The sequence below is a fragment of the Microplitis demolitor genome, chromosome 3, assembly GCF_026212275.2.
Source record: "Microplitis demolitor isolate Queensland-Clemson2020A chromosome 3, iyMicDemo2.1a, whole genome shotgun sequence".
Lineage (NCBI taxonomy): Eukaryota > Metazoa > Arthropoda > Insecta > Hymenoptera > Braconidae > Microplitis > Microplitis demolitor.
Genome location: NC_068547.1, coordinates 5,532,862 through 5,554,298, shown reverse-complemented (window position 1 = coordinate 5,554,298; position 21,437 = coordinate 5,532,862). Strand labels below are relative to the sequence as shown.

At 28.7% G+C, this 21,437-nt stretch overlaps 2 protein-coding genes and 1 long non-coding RNA gene across 5 annotated transcripts in view; 2 read left to right on the top strand and 1 right to left on the bottom strand.

Moving 5' to 3' along the window:
- Positions 1-1,620: 1,620 nt before the first annotated feature.
- LOC103580714 (uncharacterized) overlaps positions 1,621-21,437 on the top strand; it is an 83,694-nt gene continuing 63,877 nt past the window's right edge. The window contains exons 1-2 of one of the 2 annotated variants that reach the window (XR_549607.2): positions 1,621-1,833; positions 17,044-17,117. This is a non-coding gene — a long non-coding RNA (uncharacterized LOC103580714). Of the gene's footprint in view, positions 1,834-9,941; positions 10,013-17,043; positions 17,118-21,437 lie in introns of those variants that run through there. The other variant, XR_549606.3, reaches the window with a different exon arrangement.
- On the top strand, positions 2,238-6,194 carry LOC103580712 (sorting nexin-14). The gene is made up of 6 exons (XM_008562577.2): positions 2,238-2,442; positions 2,537-2,771; positions 3,355-3,738; positions 3,817-4,129; positions 4,198-5,394; positions 5,582-6,194. The coding sequence occupies exons 1-6, from the start codon at positions 2,372-2,374 to the stop codon at positions 5,998-6,000; spliced, it is 2,619 nt and encodes an 872-aa protein (XP_008560799.1). The 5' UTR covers positions 2,238-2,371; the 3' UTR covers positions 6,001-6,194.
- LOC103580713 (facilitated trehalose transporter Tret1) lies at positions 6,281-13,907 on the bottom strand. 2 transcript variants are annotated; one of them, XM_008562579.2, is made up of 2 exons: positions 13,788-13,907; positions 6,281-8,936 (listed from the first exon to the last, which is right to left on the bottom strand). In XM_008562579.2, the coding sequence occupies exon 2, from the start codon at positions 8,892-8,894 to the stop codon at positions 7,434-7,436; it is 1,461 nt and encodes a 486-aa protein (XP_008560801.1). In that variant the 5' UTR covers positions 8,895-8,936; positions 13,788-13,907; the 3' UTR covers positions 6,281-7,433. The 2 variants fall into 2 exon arrangements, with proteins under 2 accessions (XP_008560801.1, XP_008560800.1); XM_008562578.3 differs by lacking the exon at positions 13,788-13,907 and adding an exon at positions 9,581-9,800 and having other exon boundaries at positions 6,339-8,936.

The window sequence follows — 21,437 nt, the reverse complement described above, 5'->3', positions numbered from 1 at the left end:
GAAAGATATGCAAGCGCTCTGCAGCGCTACTAGAGTTATTTGAAAAGTGCGCGGCTGATAATCAATACGGCGGCAGACGCCAATTCTAGTGCGCGCGTGAAATTTTTCCTCGTCGTCTTTATTCATTTATTGAGTATAATAATAGTTTTTTATAATAAATAACTTTCTAAATAATTAACATGAAGTGTAACTATCACTTTGGGATAATAATTAAATTTAATTGATTAAATAAACGAGCTTGTAAATGAAAAATAAATTTGTGCCGGCCTGTGGCATGAAAGTGTTAGTGTGAGTGATAAAAAAGTAACGCCATTTTAGTTTCAGTTTTTTTGGGGGAAAAAATTGTGCCGTAAAAAAAATTTTAATTTATTAAATAATTGATAAATAATTAATAAGGGAAAAATTAATTTAATAATTATCTCTAGAGAATGAATCGTTGAATTTCTTTACTCTGTTTCTTTTCTCAAAAGAGAAAAATGAAACTTACTTGATAAAACGAACCACGTTTGTTGGAAAGATATGGAAGCGCTCCGCAGCGCCCCTAGAGTTATTTGAAAAGTGTGCGGCTGATAATCAGTATGGCGGCAGACGCCAATTCTAGTGCGCGCGTGAAATTTTTCTTCGTCGTTTTTTTTCATTTATTAAATATAATAATAGTTTTTTTTATTATAAATTACTCACTAAATAATTGATATGAAATGTAACTATCACTTTGAGATAATAATTAAATGAAATTAATAACATGAATTAGCTTATAAATGAAAAATAAATTCGTACCGGGTTGTGGCGTGTAAGTGTTAGCGTCGTTCGTTTGTTTGTTTTTTTTTTTTTTTATTTTGCTTGTAAATTTGAGTATTATAGATTTTATTGTTAAGTGATAAATATAACAGTGAGTGAGTGTTATTATTGAAAAGTGTTGTGATGGTGATTAATTAATGACAATAAAAAAAATGTTAGTGTGAGTAATAAAATATTGACGCCATTTTAATATCAGTTTTTTGGGGGCAAAAAATTGTGACGTAAAAAAGTTTAAACTTATTAAATAATTAATTAGTAAATAATGTGTTAAGTAGCGAGGAAAAAATTATCTCCAGATAATGGATTGTCGATTATCTTTACTCTGTTTTTTTTCTCAAGCAGAGTATAAAAAAATTAAACTCACTCGTTAAAACGAAGCTCGTTTGCTCGAAAGATATGCAAGCGCTCCGTAGCGCCACTATAGTTATTTGAAAAGGACGCGGCTGATAATCAATATGGCGGCAGACGCTAATTCTAGTGCGCGCGTGAAATTTTTCCTCGTCGTTTTTTTTTCATTTATTAAATATAATAATAGTTTTTTATTATAAATTAGTCATTAAATTATTAATACGAAGTGTAATTATCGCTTTGAGATAATAATTAAATTAAATTAATTAAATAAACTAGCTTATAAATGAAAAATAAATTTCTACCGGGTCGTGGCGTGAGTGTTAGTGTCGTTCGTTTTTTTTTTTGCGCTCGTTGTTTAAGTGATCAATAGAATAGTGGGTGAGTGTTATTATTGGAAAATGTTGGGATAGAAAATGATCAATAAAAAAAAAAAATTAATTAATAAAAAAAAGTGAACCTAGTGATGAAAAAGTGACGCCATTTTAATTACAGTTGAGGGTTGTGAAGTAAAACTGATATTAAACTTTCAAATAATAAATTAGTGAAATAATAAGTGTTAAAAAGTGGGGAAAAAATTATTTCACTAATAATTTTATTTCTTTTTGGAGAAATGGAAGTAATTAAAGAATATCATTTGCTTTAAACTCCATCGTGGAAGTTGCAGATGCTGTGTTAGTGGAGCTGGTGAGTCATTTAATTTTTTTTAAACTAATTAGTTATAAATATAATTAAAAAACAATCTAAGCTTTCATTGATAGTTTTTAAAAATTTATTTTAATCTTTAAAAATTTGGCTTCGAGACAAAAAAAAAATTGTCTTGTCCTTTCAAAAGATCTTTATAACATCTTAAAGTTGTTCTGTGCTATTCGAACTTCCGTTGCTATTTAAATTTAAAATTACAAACTCTCGCGGTTTTTAACATCCGATATCACGAACTACCCTATCAACAGCACTTATGACCTCTTACATTCTCTTACGTTGGTAAGAAGTTCCCGTCATTTACCTCTTGCGCAATCATAATCAAACGTATAGACATGATCCGACCCAAACAACAATAATAATAATTATCGTCATCACGTTTGGTGATTATGTTAGGTTAGTAGTGTCAGTTGATACAGCTGACCCAGCTGTCATGTATTCGCGAGATGTTTATGTGCATTTAAAAAAGTGAATAATGGTTTAGAATAATTCAAAATCTAGTGAAATAGTTTTATTTAGAAACATGGTTAATACGGAATATTTATATTCCTTATTTATCATTACACTTGGTGTCCTTGTGGCTATTTGTTACAGGTAAGTATTTTATTATTTCCAATAACCTGCGATGTTTTGTTAAATAAATTTTCCTATGAACAAAAACAATTAAATTATTTTTTAAATCTTTCAGCATCGTTTGGGCTGTTGTTGTTATCATCCTCTATAATATTGGTCGTTTCTGGGGTGAAAAAATAATAGAACGTGTTAACTTGTTATTGAAATTTAATAAAAAATTTAATACTGATAAGTCTGATAGCAATAAAAAATGCAAAGTATGCTGTGGTGATAATTGTAATAGACATAAACCGTCTATTAACAATAGCCATGTTAAAATTCCAAAGGATCTGGACTCTGCACTGCAAAACGTAATTATATTTAATTACTTTTTTCAAATAATCAATTTAAATTTATTTATTTCAGTCTTTAAAAATATTTTCTCACAATTTTTTCTTCTTTTTTTAATTCTTAATTACTTAGTTGACAAAAATCCATTCAAATTTTTACTCTGATGTCTAAAATTTATTTACAATTAATTGATTAATAAAAAATCATAAAGGACTGATAGCTTTATTTTTTCTTAAGGGTATTTTCAGATGGTGCCCCCGACTTTTTAAAAATGTGCAATGACTCAAATATCATAACCGTATTCAAATTTAATAAATTAATTAGAAAAAAATTGAAATCTTAATTGAAAAAAGGACAACTTTGTCGAGATATAAAATTTTTTAAAAATTACTTACTGTTGTTACGAAGTAGAAGTTGAACAAAATTTGTTTCATGAATTTTAGCCTACGAAATTTGAAAATTCGAATTATAAAATTGACTACTTTGTCCTTTTTTCAATTAATGCTTTAATCTTTTTAAAAAGTGGGGGGGGGGAGAGGCACTGACGGAGAATAGCTTTAAAAAAAATCAATCAGTAAAGATTAACTTAAATATTATTTTTAGCTATTGGAAAAAGTTTTGCAGACTTATGTATGTACCTGGTACTCAAACTTTTCATCAAACGAAGCATTTGTACAGCAATTACGTCTCACAACAACAATAGCTATTAGAAATTTAATCGGACGGCTTCTCGATGCCCAAGTGTCCGAATTAATATTCAATAATTTAATTCCCATCGCGCTGCAGCATGCCCAAGACTGGCGCGTCATGGCAGAATTTGCCGATAAAAAAGGCGGCAAACCCGAAGATTATGCCCGTGATTATTTAGGACACAGAATACACCCGGCAGCTTATTCACGCGATCAAGAATTGAATTATCTCAGAGGTCTAGTCACTGGATTGTTGCCTTATTTACTACCCAGTACTTATGTATCAACTAATAATAAGGTTTTAGTAATTAGTAATCACTTTTAAAATTATTAATCACTATGTTTAATTATTAATATATTTATATTTTCGATTTAGGTCTTATTGCGTGAGATTTTAGCTAATTGGGTTCTGCTGCCTGCAATAGATGCGTTGGCAGATCCAGATAATATTAATTTTCTAGTTAAATTAGGGACTTCCTGTGAAGTACTCTTACCAAGTGAAATTGATTCTGTGAACGTGCCAGTATTGCAAACATGGATAACGCCTGTTATTACCATTCAAACAAATGATGATCCACTAAAACCTTCTTTGGATCAAGTACTGAACGATCCGCAGCTTCTTTATTTATTTATGCAACACATTAAAGAAACTGGGCCCGTTAATCTCTTACAATTTTGCCTCGATATCGGTTAGTAAATATTTAAATAAATAAATAAATATATTTATTCAATAATAAATTATTTATTTAATCAATAGATGATCTCAGTAAACGAATGTTGAATCCTGAAATAACTCGTGAAATAGAAGAAAATTTGTACTTGGATGCTCAGAATATTTATTCTACTTACTTAGACCCCAATAGCAGCGAGTACATACACTTACCTTGGCACATAACTCTGGGTTTGCAGCAAATACTCGAAGGTGGACCGGGTAAAATACAAGAACTGAGAACATCTAGGCCACTGTACCAAGCACATCAAGAAGCACACACACTTCTTGAAGCCATTTGTTTGCCATCATTTCACCACAGCTATGAACTATACAAACTGCTCTGCGGATCTCCATCCACAAACTTACCGTCGAAACCGTCGTCACAAACGGGATTGTCTGGTAACAGCGGAGTCGGACAGAAATTAAGCTATCAGATTAGTAAAATACGAAGCGCCTTGCGTGCATCGACTGTCGATGGCGCGACATTTGAGGCCCCGGATGTTTTCAATGCCGAAGAAGTTGACTGCACGCCGCGCTCTTACCAAGACGACAGTGCGCTGTGCATTGATAAGGCCAATAATCGCGATTTAACAGCTTGGCGGGTTACTGTACCCCATGTTGATGGAGGTGGTACTCATCCTTTGTACATGATTGCAATTCACAGTTCTGCTGACAATAAATCTTGGAGCGTGTTGCGCAAAGATCAAGACTTCCATACTCTCAGATCACGTTTACTGGAATTTCATGGCGATCGCGAGATGAATGACTCTCCGCTGCCGACGCGAAAAAATCAATATGTATCTCTGGCTGCTAATCGGCAACGCTATGAAGACTTTTTGCAAAAATTACTTGCGAAACCTACACTACGTAGCAGTGAATTATTGTATATTTTTCTTACAGTACCTAATTTTAAACCTTATATTAGTAATTACACGACACCGGATATCGGGGTTCTGTATCAAAGTGTAGCTCATAAATTACGTAAAGAAAAGGGACAAAATCTTGATAAATTTATGAATGTATTTTTAGCTTCAACTAACGTTGAAAGTGAGCATATTAATTTAGGCGTTGATCCAATAAATGATAGTAATTTTGTTGAGTCAACTAAGAAAGGAAAAGATTTGTTATCAGGTCCTTTTAATAATAATTTGAATATTAATGATATCGATCATCAGAATTTACCGTTCATTGAACCTAAAAAGCAACATGTTAAAGGTGCTTGTTATTGTGTTGCTGAAGCAGGTAATTTTAATTAAATTTAATTAAATAAAAAATAGAAGAAGAGGAGAAAAAGTAACTGGGCCGTAAAAATTTTTGGAAATTAATTATTGACATTTTTTTTCTAAGAATGCCCATTTTGCTTCCTCTTCCTCCTCTTCTCATTCGCTAATTAAATAAAATAAAATAATTTATTTATTGTAATTTACAGTGGATAGTTTACTGAATGCTCCACCAACGATATCAACATTTATTTGGCTGGCAGCATCATTGTCTCGTTTAAATTTGGATCCAATTTGTAATAAATATTTAGATAAAACATTGACTAAATTACTGAGCGGTGGACGGGCGGCGATGGTAATTAAATTATTGCACAATGTTATGTTTGGATCTAAACCGACGAGAAATAATGTATCCACGGTGAGCCATGAAGATGAAAAATATTCAAGCGCTAAAGAAGGCCTGTATAATTTATTACCCAAGTGGCTTCTTTATTTACGTAATGACTATTGGTGTAAACTCATGGACTCTCTTTTGGATCCGCTGCAAAATGCTCCGCTGAATAAACATCTCGTTTACTTTTTGATTGATCACATTGTTCTCACACTTTTTCCAGAATTATCTCTCTGAGATTTTAATTGTTAAGTTTTAAAAGCAATATTTATTTTTACATTCCAAATATTTAATTGTACATACCGCTCAATTGTAAATAAATCGCTGTAGCACAGCGTATTTTATTTTTATTTTTTTTAAATATAATTTATCGTAATTTTTTAATAATTATATATACATAACTCTCATGGTGATAAATAAATGCAACTAAATAATTTATTTAAAGATTTATTTATTTACAACATTTACATGTTATTATATCAATTATATGTATATCTATCTATATATAAATATAAATATAAATAATACATCATAAGTACACTTCGTAATTGCGATGTGTTTTTTACGTAAAATATCAGTCTTATAAAAGAAAACTAGGAAAAATTTTATGTTTTATTAAAACATTTCAAATATTTTCAAATACATATCCGTGCATTAAAAAAATTATTTTTTTATACAAAGATAAATATTAAAAGCAAAAAATTTATCATCACAATCTTATATCAATTATTATTCTATTGCGTGGCTTCTGCTTTTGATGAAAAACAAATTTTTAAGGGGGATTTGAATTTTTTTCACGTACCTGAAGATCAAAACTCTTTCTCTTCGCGTAACGAAAATCAAAAAATTTCTGATATTGAAGTTAGCCAACGTTTAATAATTTTTGGACTTTTTTTAAAACGGGAAAATTATAAAAAAAAAGTATTTGAAAAAATTGCGCCTATAGTTTTTTTAATTTTCTACATGTGCATATTTTTTTTTTTCTAGAAATCGTGTCATCTAGTAGATTTTTTACTTTCCGATTTTTCTTTTTATTGCGCGAAAAATGTTCTGATATTCAGGTACATCTTTTTTCTCTTTCACACTCAAATCGGCGAACGATACTGTCCTTTTTGCACTAGCGCAGTAAATGGAAACTTTGTCCGCGACTTTCTCTTAATTAAATGAAAATTTTCGGAAAATGAAAATGTAGATCGCTAGATTACTGAGTAATGCATCGAGCCTCGTTCTTAATTTTTCACTTAGAGGATTTGTTTCAGAGAAAAACTTGGGAAAAAATGACTATAGATCCTCCTTAGTGGATTTTTTTATTTTATTTTATATTATAAACTTGATCTGAAATTGATAGACTAATCGTTGAAATTTATTAAAATCTATATTTAATTAAGTCATAAATAGATATTTAAAAAATGCATACATATTTAAATGCTCTTTCTGTTAATTTTTAAATAAATTTTTTTAAATTATCGCGTAAAATTTGAGTTTGTATATTGATTTTGAAAATTATCTAAAATCTTTCCTTGTCTAAGAATCTGTTGGATTTTCAAACAGAGAAATCCATAAAAAATTTTATGATATTGTATAGAAATGGGACTAAAACTTATTTTATTAAGAAAAATCTAAAAAGCCGCTCACTTTTATAATCACAAAAAAGAACGCTCGTGTTAAAACTATGATTTATTGCCATGAAAACCACCAGGAGTTGGATTACCGCCTCCTAATTCAATTTGAATTTGTTCAAGCGTTTTCCCTTTAGTTTCGGGTACAATAAAGAATACAAAAGCAACAGCAACTGCGCAAATAATTGAAAATATCCAAAATGTCATATCAGTACCCAAAGCGTCTTGTATGTCGCTGAAAAATTTAGTGACAATAAAAGCCATAAGCCAATTGAATAAACAGGCGCTGCTGCCAGCGATACTCTTAACTTGGGAATCGAATATTTCGCCCATCATCATCCACGGAATTGGCCCAAATCCAAGCGAAAACAGTATAATAAATGTGCAAATTGCAACCAGTGGCAGCCACCCGATAGAGTCAACCCCATTGACTTTGTTTATCTTCATGTAGAAATATACGCCGAGTATAAGTGTCGTTAAACACATGGCAACACTTGAAATTAATAACAGCAGCCGTCTACCAAGACGATCAACAATAAGTGTGCTGACAAATACAGCAATAACTTGCATGCTTCCAACAACGATCGTTGCAACATCTGAATTCATCGTACTGCCGGCAGTTTCGAATATCGAACCAGAGTAAAATATTATGGCATTAACGCCACTCAGTTGCTGGAAAAGCATCAAACCAAATGCAATAAAAAGCCCTTTTACTGCAGCTTTTGATCTGACAGCTGTCAAAAATGACACTTGGTTACGATTTGCTTCAGCCAATGCTTCATTCTGCGCTTCCAATTCCGGCTCGATATTATAATCTGGTCCCCGTAACCATCTGTAGCTTTCTCTGGCTTCATTGATCTGTCCCTTCTTCAAATAATACGTCGGTGTTTCGGGCATGAAGAAGAATACTCCGAAAAATATGAGAGGCACAACAGCCGATATCAAGGATAATGCGAATATCGAAAGCACGGAACCTAATATATATGTTATTAAAATACCAGCTGTCAACATCAGTTGAAAGTACGATCCTAAACTACCGCGAATAGAACTTTCGGCAATCTCACCGGTGTACATTGGGGCAGTTACACAAAAAGCGCCTCCGCTTACGCCCAAAATATACCGACCAATATCAAACATTACTACGGAATTAGACCATATTATCAATATCCACCCGATAGTGAATGGCACAACCAATATTAACATTGCGCGTTTTCTGCCGATTATGTCTGTAAGAATACCGATAGGCACACAAATAGTGGCGGCGCCTAAATTGAATATCGAACCGATCCATGAAAATTCTGTTGGTGACATCGGTATGTTGTATTCTTTGGCCAAATTGACTCCGTCTTTTCCCGCGGGTGATGTCCAACCCAATACCATACCTGCTGCAAGCGCACCAAGAGTTGCTGCTAACCCAGCAATGTATTGTGTTAATTTACGCCCACCATTTTCATTCTCACTTGATGCCGACACTAGCGTTTGCTGGGATATTCCGATGCTTTTTTCAACCATTCTTCGACTTTGAACGCTCCGTAGTGGTGTTCTTTCTGTCACCTGAAAAAGAAAATAAATAAATTATTTATTATCTTTATCAACACAAAATCACAACTAATTACTCTTCAGATAATGAAAATCACGATAAATCAGTTTATGTTTACTTTTAAATTTCCAATGTTTTCATTAAATGAGACATTTTAAATGATTTACACATAATTAAAATGATAAAAAAATATATTGATAATTTATTACTGATAATTTATATCAAGTTCCTCATGTTATGAGATTAAAAGTGTCTGCATAAACGAGAAACGTCAAAATTTTATAATAAAATTAAAATCTCTGTACTAAATTATTAATTATTTTTTTTTTTTATTTTTCAAAAATTTTTGACATTAGACGATTTATTTTACACTTTTTTTTTAAAAGTCAATAATTGAATTTAAATTTTAGCGGTTTAAGAAAAAGTGGAAATTTGAAATTTTGCGCGCGAAACATTGACAGTAAAACAATGCTACCACTCTTGTAAAAAAACATGATTGATAGATGTGTTATCGATGACAAAAGCGTGTGCGAATTATTTATCACCATCGCGAAAAATAAATAAATCGCGTCGATAAATAAAGAAAAATAATTCAGTAATGTGTAATTAATCAGTTTACAGTAATAACAATAATGATAACAATGTGAAAGTTACATACAAGTAAACTCGATGAACTCGACTCTCCCCCCATTGTTTGATATCCTCGCACCATCGTGATTTTTTACAAAATAAAATTTAAACAATCGCGTTCTACTCTATTTGAATATGTAGATAAATTTAATTAATTAATGAAATAAAATTAAGACGATTTGAATATTAACAAATGGTAAATATCAAATAATTAGTGAGTCGCGATACAGCAGGTTTCTTTAATGAACACAACTGAAACTACTCTATTGCCACCTAGCCAACAAATTTTATTACGAACGAAATAAAATTAATTGCGATAACTTCTTTCTTAAGTTGTTAGAACTTGTCACGCATTCGCGCGTCTCTTTAATTTAATTCAAACGTTGACGGGTTTATAATTGTGTGATATAATACATTTTTAAATAAATTATTTATTCAAATGACATCAACTTCTATTTTAGTAAGTCGATACTAAATTCCATTTTCAGAAGCATGCAAAGTTTTTGCATGGAATTCGATTTCTTTTATATGATTTCGATTTATCGCTACTTTAAATTTATGTTTTAAAAATTAAGAATGAGATTCAAAATTTTTTAAAAATTATAATGAAAATTCACTTTAAATATTTATTAATTTACAGATAAATATTTGAATTATTTGATTTAAATAAAAAGAAAGTATTGGAAGTTTATGGGTCAGTTTTTGAAACTAAAGTAGCGATATACTTTACATCTAATTGATTTTTATAGAAATAGTTTTATAGAGTTCAATAAAATCATATAAAGAAATTATATTTTTCATTGGTTTCCAATAAAATCTTATAGCTTTTATTGGCTCTTATATATATATATATATATATATTTATATATTTATAAATTTTTTATTGAAAAGAAAAATACAATTCTTATAAAACTTATTAATTTTTATAAGGAATTTATCTTATTTGATAAGTATAAAGAATCAAAATTTAGGAGGTTTAATACCATAGAAAAATCTAATAAATGTCGGAAATCGCCCCCACCTCTTCGACTTTCCTATAACTTTGTAAAAACATTCTTTATTCAATTATGAGCACTGTTTTTCTCATCCGATTATAAATCATCTTGAAGTCAGCAGACAATTAAAAATGTTTGGATTTTTTTTTTTTTTCAATAAATTAATTACAAAAAAAAAATTTAATACGCACATGTAGACTATTGAAAAAGCTGTAGGTGCAATTTCTCAAATATTTTTTTCTATAATTCATCGTTTTTGAAAAAAATAACAGTTATTAGACGTCGGCTATTCATGATACGGCAGTTAGCAGACGTCTAATAATTTTTAGATTTTTTTGAAAATAATAAGTCATAAAAAAAAAAATTTTTTTTAAAATTGCACCTATAGTTTTTAAAATTTTCTACATGTGCAAATTTTTAGTATTTTTTTTTTTAAATGACTTGTTGAAAAAAAAAAATCTAAAAATTGCTAATTGTATGTTAGCTTCAGAATTATGGCTATTACAGTGTCATAATTAGAAGCATACTAAAGAAACATTTTAAAAAACTTATAAATGTATATTAATGAAAAAAAAATTTTTTTTAATTTCTCGATTTTGACTTTTGTCGCCAAAATTTATATATCACACGTTGTTTCTTATGACATTAAAAATGTTTTTCTACAATTACAGAGAAATCGAAGGGGGGTGGGGATGTTTTCGGAAGTACATCTAAATCTAATTTTTTTTTTTTATATATTATACATACACATATATATAAGCTGATAAATATTATCTGTCCAAAACAAGGACTATAAGTGTTCAGAACCGGTAATTTACGTCTACTTTATTTATATTTATGTTTATGTATATGTCTATTGTACACGCGAGCATGTAGATGAATATGACTATTATCTTATTAAATTTTTAATTAAACCAGTTAAAGTATATTTTTATCGTATAAATAAAAAAAAAGTAAACGTTTATTGTTATAAGCACGTTTAATAATGAAAGCGCTGAATTGCGTATAGTCGATGATATTGCCTGCTGGTGTGCTCACTACGTTAATAAATGCAACCATGCGATAACGTTTCTCGTGCAAATTGGATTCAGTGACTTCTATAGGTCAAAGTTATATTTATTATACTGTATTGAACATACAGGCATCTTAGTTATTATTATTTTTTTCTCGTTATAATCACAATTTTGATCTTGATCCCAAGTGCGATAGTTATTCGAATTTGCATACAGAATTTAAATAAATAATTGATACATAAATTTAAAGTGGATTTTTAATTTTTAACTTTCTATAATTTACGTTATAGCGAAGAGTAAAAAAAAATTGATTGTCAATTAAATTATATAATGAGTATGTGGAACATATGGCGGTGATATTGAATGTGATGTTGATATTTAATATGAGTTTTCACAATATTCAATACGTTAATATTAAACTGTGGTAAAAAATTAAATTTGACGTAATTGTTATAGATTTTATGACGACGGGATTTTAAATTCACTGATAAATGAGCGGTAATTAAAATTATGAGGAAAAATTGATCTATAATATATATTTAAAATAAAACAAAGCGGGATGTAATATTTTGCTTTTTATGTAATTAACTGCCGTATTTAATTACGCAATAAATTGTGTACGGAATTAAAATATATAAAGACCGGATGAGGCGCGACATTGACGTGTAAATAAATAAATAAATAAAATTGTTGGAATGTTTAATAAGATTTGTTGTGATTAAGACAATATTTTTTTTTCAATAATCTGATAAAAAAACAAATTAATTTGTCATACACGTCAGTTTTATTTAAATAAGATAAAGTAAATATTTGTGATAATGATAATAAAATAATTGTAATAAATATAAGTATCTATGGATGGATATTTTCTAATAAAAATCAAAGTATTTCCAGTGCATTAGCTGGATGTTCAATCGAGTGTGATTATCGTCATGATACACAGAATAAGTATTTGTTCTGTTCTCGTGGGAAAACAAATGGTAGCGAAAGCCAAGTGGATATTATTTTCGATAGCAAAGTGGGTCAATCGATGTATTTAAAAAAAAAAAAAAAAAAATTGCACGTGTTAACTTACCATTTCTATTTTTCATATAAGGTTTTATTATTATTATTATTTATTTATTTTTTTTTATCAGTTAATAGGTTTATTCGATTTTATCATCATGTAAATTAATTGAATGCATTCTAATAATACATTTTTTATTTTATTTGTAGATCTTTATTCGATATTTTAATCTAGAGATATGAATATTTAAAAAACCTTCATGATTGATGATCAAAAGTTTTTTATTTTATTTATTCAAATTTCCATTAAAATATTTGATGAAAAAATTCAAATTTTTTGTTTTAAAAATACTTTTCAATTCTAATTTTAGATTAAATAAATAGTCATTAATTTTGATAGTAAAGAAAAATGTAAATATGAAGTTTATTAATTTACATTAAACGTATACTGATTATCAGTATAATATTTACTGTTAATTAAGTCTTACACTGATAACGTTATTTTAATTTTTAATATACAAATATTTATGTAATAAATTAATAAAGAGCTTTATTTAAATGTCTATTGATTCGATAAATATAAATCACGGTTAAATTTTTTTTAATCGTTTTTAACTCCGTGAAATTAGTTTAGAAATTAAAATAACTATTTTGATTAAGCGTGAGAGCTATTTTGCTGATAATCAGGATATAAATTAATCATCATTACCGCGGGACCGTAAAGATGAAGTAGAATAATAAAAAAATGAAATGATAAAAGATGTGTATAATAGAGATATAATAGTAGTAGTAAAAATATATAATAAAAGAAGTAGAGAAAGAATAAGAAAAGGAGTGATGGGGTGATGGTGGGCCACTTGCAAATCGATTCACTTGGTTCGTTATGCGGCTGCGTTTATTCGTAATTCACGGCAAACACTGGTGGCCAGAAATAGTCGAAGGGTCGTCGCTAAGTAAAGAAAGAATGGAGCGAATAATTGGATCGAGTAGTGGCCAGGGATGAGGTGGGTGAAAAAACGGATAAAAAATTTTTTAAAATAAAAATAAATGCCAAGAAATGAAACGGATAGAAAGAAAACGACTTTAACGTTGAAAAAGAATATAAAATAGCTTGGGGAAATGAAAAAGTAGACAAAGCGCTTCGAAAATGGTCAAAAAGTTAAATAATGATAAATGTGGGAAGAAATTAAATAAACACAAAATATAAATAATTTAATCATACCGTTGAAAAATATAAATCCAAAAGATAATAAATTTTAATTCAAAGTACAGGCGAATTTTTTTTTTAATTGTTTACTTATTGTTGTTTAGTTTTTGTACTGATTGTCACACTTAGATGATGTACTGGCCTGTGTTTCGATGTCGGCAGTCTTTTTAAATCAACTAATTCTCCCACTTCATATTATTACAAACGATAAACGGAAATCGAGAGGTGGGAAATATGGTATAACTTACAGTACATATATATATACATATATGTAATCTGAAGAAAACTCAATTTAAATGTATATTGAATTATTTCTTAAGTGAATCATATATACTTTATAATAATGATAAGGAAAAACTAATCACGCTATCACTGTTACGATATCATTCGATTAACTCGAGTAGGTGGATTAATTAAAAAAGAATAATTAATATGAAAAAACAATAAAAATTTGTAGATAAATCTGGTTTTCTATATTTTCAAGTGATCTGGTTAAAGATTAATAATCACGGCTAAAAATTTGATAGCGATTGTCTTTATAAGAACTATGATTTTATATCTCAATATTGATTGTAGATAACAAAGTGTACACCGTGTCTTATAATTAAAAAATATTATTTATTTATCAAGCTGAAATAAATTTATAGACTTAGTGTTAACAATTAACGCTTGAGAAATAGAAAAAAATTTTTTGGACAGGTCTATATATCATATTTTTAAAATAAATTGTAGGAAAAGTTTCCAAGTCATACCTGATACCGGGATACTTATTTCTAACGGTTGTATAATTCTTCAACAGTTGCAGTTGAGTTGAAGTCAGTTAAACTGAAGACAAATTGTATAGAAACGTTGGGTTTCAAAAGGAAACGGAGATTGCTCCATAGCCCGTCGTCTTGACGATCGCGATCAATTCGAGGTTCAAACAATCGTAGATTTTTTTTACCGATAACTTTGTTCTGAGAGTTTATTGTTGGAAATTATTTTTTTTTTTGAGGAAGATTTAAAATGTTAAAAGGTCTCGTATGATTGCGAGCGTGTTGTCGTGTTATTAAATACTTTTGAAATAGTAAGTGAATAAGAGGAAACTGATGTCAGGTTAACGTATGAATGCCGCGTAGTAATGCTATCGACTGGATTTGATGGAGAAAACCAAGTGGGAGATATGGAGGGAGTTAGGGGTTAGCAAAGAGGATAAAATGGGGTAGGAAATGATGGTCGTTGGATTGTCTGTTTATACGCCAACACACCTTTGATCCTTGAAGTACCTTGTTCTCTCGGTCTTGCAAGAGAAATACTTTTTAATTATTTAATCAATTTTACTTGCTCTCAAATAACAGACATTCTTGTAGAAACTTTTATTATCGTTATTAAATTATTATTTTATCTACCGAATTAGTGTCTTCTGCGCGGTTGCCGTTGATTTTTTAAACAGCAATACAACTTTGTTCAAATTTTAGATGGCTGACAAAGAGACACCTCGTGTCATAAAATCGATATCAATTTTTTTATCTGTGACATTTATTTTGACGTCTGTAAGACTTTTTTGATTTTTTAATTTTTTTGCTACACATATCTGGACGTCGCGTCTAGATACTCGATCGTCAAACTATGATGGAAAAACACCGTTGTTAAATATAATACAGACGATATAATATTTTTAACGTTCAGGCGGTCTATTATTGAGGATATATATGTCAGTAGAAAATGGAAAAATTTAAATGATTGGTATGACGATTTGATCCGTGGAGGAATTACAATTGATTGGACGACATTATTGATTTTAACTGAAGAATTGATCTCGACCCCCAGCCGCGAGAGTAAAATTGGATTATTTTATCCGTTTGAATATAAATTTATTATCTTGGATAAAGCTGAAAATATAAGAAAAAAAAAACTAGACTTAATTCATGTCAATAAAATATTTTTAAAATTAATTAAATGTAAAGACAAGTCTAGACGTTTTTAAAATTGATAATTATAAATTTAAAAATCCCGGGGTTAAAATTCAAAATAATAATCTGTAGTAATTATAGAATTTATTTCTTTAATGCTAGAAAAAATATAAAACTGCGTAATTACTTTGAGTAATAAAAATAAATATACTTTGTGTGAGACACTTGATATATGTAAATTGCATTAATAATAATATAACGAATATTTTCGACGTGACGAGTCATTTAGCCAGCTGTAAATTGTAAGAAAAATTACCTCTCAAGTCGTTACGTTTGCAATTAATCAGAGAAGTTGTTCCACCAGCGGGAGTAGTATAGAAGCAGAGTGGAATTTAGCTGTGGGGATTTTCAGATGTACGTTACGAGGTGCTCGTAGCACATAACATTATGTACCCGACACAACGAGGCGCATCGGCATTGGCATTGCACTCGCACAGCAATTATGATGTAACGACGTACAAGTGACTTCTTTATCTTGATAATATCGTAAGTCAGATGATGGCCGGTCATTAATCTGTTTCGCAATAAAGTAACAGCGAAAATTTTCAGCTATATATATACATATAATTTCATGGAGGCATTAACTATTTTTTACACTCTTTTTAAAATAAAAATATAATACACTTTTAATTGTAGTATTTAATTACTAAATTTAATTACTATGCAGTCAAAAATATTTTATTGATGTTTTCAAATGCTTACGCAGAAAAAGACTTTTTTTTGCAGAAAGAAAAATTTTGTATTTGAAATAAATATAAAAATTTTCTTAGGATTAGAAAAATTTATTGAAGCAAGAAAGTTCTTCGCGTCCCAAAAATTTTTTTCTGCGTTAAACTTTTCATCCACCAAAAATTTTAATATTTTTGTCAAAAGCATTTTTGTAGGAAATTAAATTCTCATTAAAATATTATAGAACTATTTTTTTGATAAGATAAAAATTTTCGAAATATTTATAAAAAATATCACATATTTTTTTATTTAATTTATGGGCTGGAATAAGTGTACAGTGGATTTAAAACTTGTGACACTTGAGTTATTTATTTATAATGTTATGGAAAGATTATTGTATAGTATTGAATTATAAAGACTTTGATGATACGTCAGTTATTTATTGGAATGGAATGTGGTCTGGCGAATGTGTAATTAAACAAACAATTAATCACATTAAATGTGACGTTAATTCTTTTTTTTATTTATATTTATAATTTATTAAAATTAGTATTAATAAATTTTTAAAAATTATCTCTGACTGTTAATGAATCGTTAAAATATTATAATTAAATGTTTATATATATATATTTATTTTTTTTTTATTTCAGTTCACCGCGAACGCTGATATATGTGTCACATAATTATTTCCGGACAATTATAGATACACTTGGAATGATAATAGGTAAGTACGTAACGTTAATGCAATGAAAAATTCAAATTATTCTCACGTTCAGGCGCAAGGTTAAAAATCGACTTACCGTGAACTACTATTTGGTTGAATTACAATTGAGAAATTTTAATTTTATCTATATAAATTTCATTTAAACACGTACTATCAATAAATTTACTTTATTTCATTTAAAATCGTATAATTTTAATCTTAATACTAAAGTTAAATGAATATAACAAAAAATATTATTTTTTAAATATTTCATTGTGTAGATAAGACTACAAGACATAAAAAGTGTGTACTTTGCATTACTTAGGATACCAAATTACGGTAATAACGATGCAGGAACACGTTAAAATATGTAGAATTTAACTTATTTAACTGTGGTATAAGTGAATATAAATACAGCGATTAATTTTTTTCTTTTGTTTGATAACGAACAAACGTGGAAATTATTTTTTTTATTTAAATGTCTTTATAAAAATACGTATAATTAAACACATCCTGTCGCGAAAATAAATAATTTATAGAATATTTTTTGTAGAATTGACATTTAAATTTGGTATTTAAAAATATATTTATATAAATATTTGTCCTGTTTACGTCAAAAATGAAGGATAGATACATTTAGAGTTGGCTTATTTTAGTAGTCTCGACAGTAACCGTCAAAATTGCGTGTATCACGCTCAGGTAACGAACAAACTCAAGTCAGAGTCACGGATACGCCTTCTCGGAAGAAAAGAAATGCTATAGCAGTCATTAACCGTCTTGTAATTTTTTTTTTTAACTTTTTATTTCTATTTCTCTTAACGTCTTGTCGACAATTTGACGTTAAATTTAAAAATACTACCTGTTTATGAGTTTCCTTAAACATTTTTTTTCGCGGTATAATTTTATTAATACTGTAAAAAATTATCGGAGTGAACGCGAAGTTAATCCAGAGTAAATGCGGAGCAGATGACTATTTATTTATTTAATTAGTGAAATCCACTCCGAAGGGGAGTTTAATTTAATGTTGAAAATCGGCTTCGGAGTGGAATTCACTGCTAAAAAACGTTTATTTTAATATTCAAACTCTGAATTGGAGTGAGTGCACATTTAAATTAAATCCGTAATCACTCCGAGTTCACTCCCAATTATTTACAGTGTATACATTAATTCTTGACGTACAATTATTTATAATTAGACATATCTGATTACATTTCAATTTAAATATGTCTTTTGGCTATTAATCAATTGTTCATTTATTAACACGCTGCCTCAAGCATTTTTGTTTTAGTTTCTATTTTTTTTATATCGTCGATAATTTCACGTTGAATTAAAATACACTATGTCTTATATTTTTCCTCAAACAATTTTTTTCATATTATATAACGTGTTTACCGCGCATAATTTTATTTATTTTTAGATATACAATTAAAATTTTTTATAAATATAAACATCTGATGAAGTTTCAATTAAAATATTTTTTTTGTCTACTAATCAATTGCTCACTCATATATATAAATATATAGTTAGGTAGAATAAAGTGTTGCATAATTGAAAACTATTATTAATTGCTGGAATGTCTGGACAATTTTCCTCGTAGAATAAGCTGCAAAAGGGTTTTAAGCTCTTATTATATAGACAAGCTGCAAGTGACGTTTGAATTAATTCTCTTATACTCGGGTGAATAATTACGTCGATGAATTATTAACGATTAAAGTAAAATCTGTTGGAGAAGTATTTAAAAAAAATAATTATTATCATTTTTTTCTTCACTTATATTATTAATTTTTCGCAGTGTAATTTATTTTTTTATTCAACTATTTATAAATCGCGTGTGTAGATAGATGTCGGGCCGTATGATTATACTTATTGAGTCGCAGTAAATTATTATTGTTTCTTTATCACTAACACATATAATCTACACAATAATAACGACTATTGACAATTCTGATAACCTTGTTGAAGATAAAGTTCAATATAAATTGGAGTTTTTAGATTAAATTATTTTTTAACGTCTCACTGTAATCATATTTATTAAATTTTGTTGAGCAATATTATAAATAAGTCCATATCAAACCGTTGAATTTTTGCGTCTGGCTAAACAAAAAGAAATTAATTATAAAACGAGGATCAAATGCTAAAAGTTTCACCCTTGACTTTAATAATCTATTAATTAATTAAATTAATTAATAATAATAATGGCAGCAGTATAGATTTTTTATTTCATATTATCTTTAGATATAATTAGATGACAGTGTCGAAACATTGTTTATATTTTCCCATGGATGTGCAATTGTTAGAGGTGGACGAGGACGTTAAAAACATAATGATAATGAGACGTAACCTCGCGTTACTAAGTACATTTATTGCATTAGAATTATACGCTGAAGGTTTATTTTTTATCTGCATTTTTTTTGCCCAATTATATTGTCATGTTTATTCATGAATTTTTATTTGCGAAAAACAATCGCGTACAGTTAAGTTTTTTTTATTATTCAAGATTATAACCGACGAAAAATTTGTATTTAGGCATATATAGGAAAAATAGTGTCTTTAAGTTCTCAGTGCCAATTTTTTAACGCTATCACAAGTAAGGAAATGCATAAAATTTTATCTATTTTATTGATAATAATTTTTTTTATTGAAAATATCAAGGAAGTTCTCGAGAAAAAAACTCGAAAAATTATAATTGTAAATTATATTTATATTTAATAAATAAATATTAGCATGGGAAATAATATGAGGAAAATATTTACGTCAGTTTAAATGAGTAGACATTAGTGATGATTTAAGGAAAAAAAATGAATGCTAATTATTTTTAGTAGTATTGATTTAAAAAAGCAATTAAGTGAAAAACAGTTTCAAAATCATGAAGAAATCGTCGTTTTAGTATACTTTGTAATTTGTTTTTACTTCATAATTATTGAATATGATTGTACAATAGTATTAAATGATAATTTTTTAATGACAAGGTAAAACAATCTTGCTGAATAATCAATTGTTAATAATCGATAAGTTTATTATTATTGAGATATTGAGAACTTGAGAAGTATAAAATGACATGACATTGAAGTTGTTAAAGAATTACTGGTGAGATCAAGTGGTGGGTCACTGGAGGCTCGTCATAAACCGTTGACTTTATTATGATGACACATCTCATTTACTGGGAGTAGGTATTAATTACGCAATTGGAAAAAACATTTTAGAGTTAGAGAATAAATTAAAGACTTCACTGCTTAAAACCGGTTTATAAACTGTCAATAATTTATTCCCGTGGCAACAACCGACGGTTAGGACATAGTAACAAATTACTTTCTTGACACGTTTTGTTCATCAGAAAACAGATTAATATGTCACTCATGTTTATACGTGCACATATATGTCACAAAAAATTTTATTTAGATTTTTTGATAGTCAAAATGAATAAATGATCGAGATTACGTATTTAGTCCAGTCTTGAATTAAAAAATAATGTATTTAGGGAAGTAAAGTTCATTTGGGTATTAAATATTTTCAAGTCTTCGGTATTGTATAGAATTAATTGTTATCTGATATTAATCGCGTCTGATAGCGGCGATTTTCTTTACGATATCAATGCCATTATTATTATGATACTCGCGTACACGCTGCAATATTGCGATCTTATCGATTATTATTGCTGCGTTCACCTCATTCTCGATAACATATTTTATATAACATATATCCGTAACCTTAACTAAATTACAAGGAAATACCCGAGGCTAATTGGCGACTCATGTTATTCTCAATCCTGGTTTATTTTTCAATCCATTTACGATAAATGAAAAGAATCTGGTATCTTCATTAGCAGATGTTACTGTAAAAGTTACGTCAGATCGTTAAATGACACTGACAGGCTTCATTATCGCATCGAATTATTTAACAATCAGTAATGCTGGAAAGGATAGGGTGTGTCAGCTTGTAGTGTGATTAATTTCGAGACTTTGGTTTATTTTAATCATTTATTTCCGTAACTTACGAGATCAATATTTTTTTTTTATTTACAAAAAAATCTGAAAACTGGTTGACCCTGCGATCAACCCCAAAACTTTGCGCTGTTTCGAGCTTAAAGAGCTTATTATTAGTCATTTTTCATTTCTTTGCTTTTATCATTTTCTTTTGGACTAAAAAACATATTTAGCTAAAGAAAAAAATTAATTTTTGTTGTACGATATCTTTGGAACGAATCAACCGATTTGAATTTACTTGGCGGCAATCAAAATCGTTCACCAAAACTTTGAACCGATTATATTTTGAGGCAAATCGAAAGTGATTTGAATTCTATATACGAAAGAAGTTTTAATAAACGTTTTATTTTTTTTTATT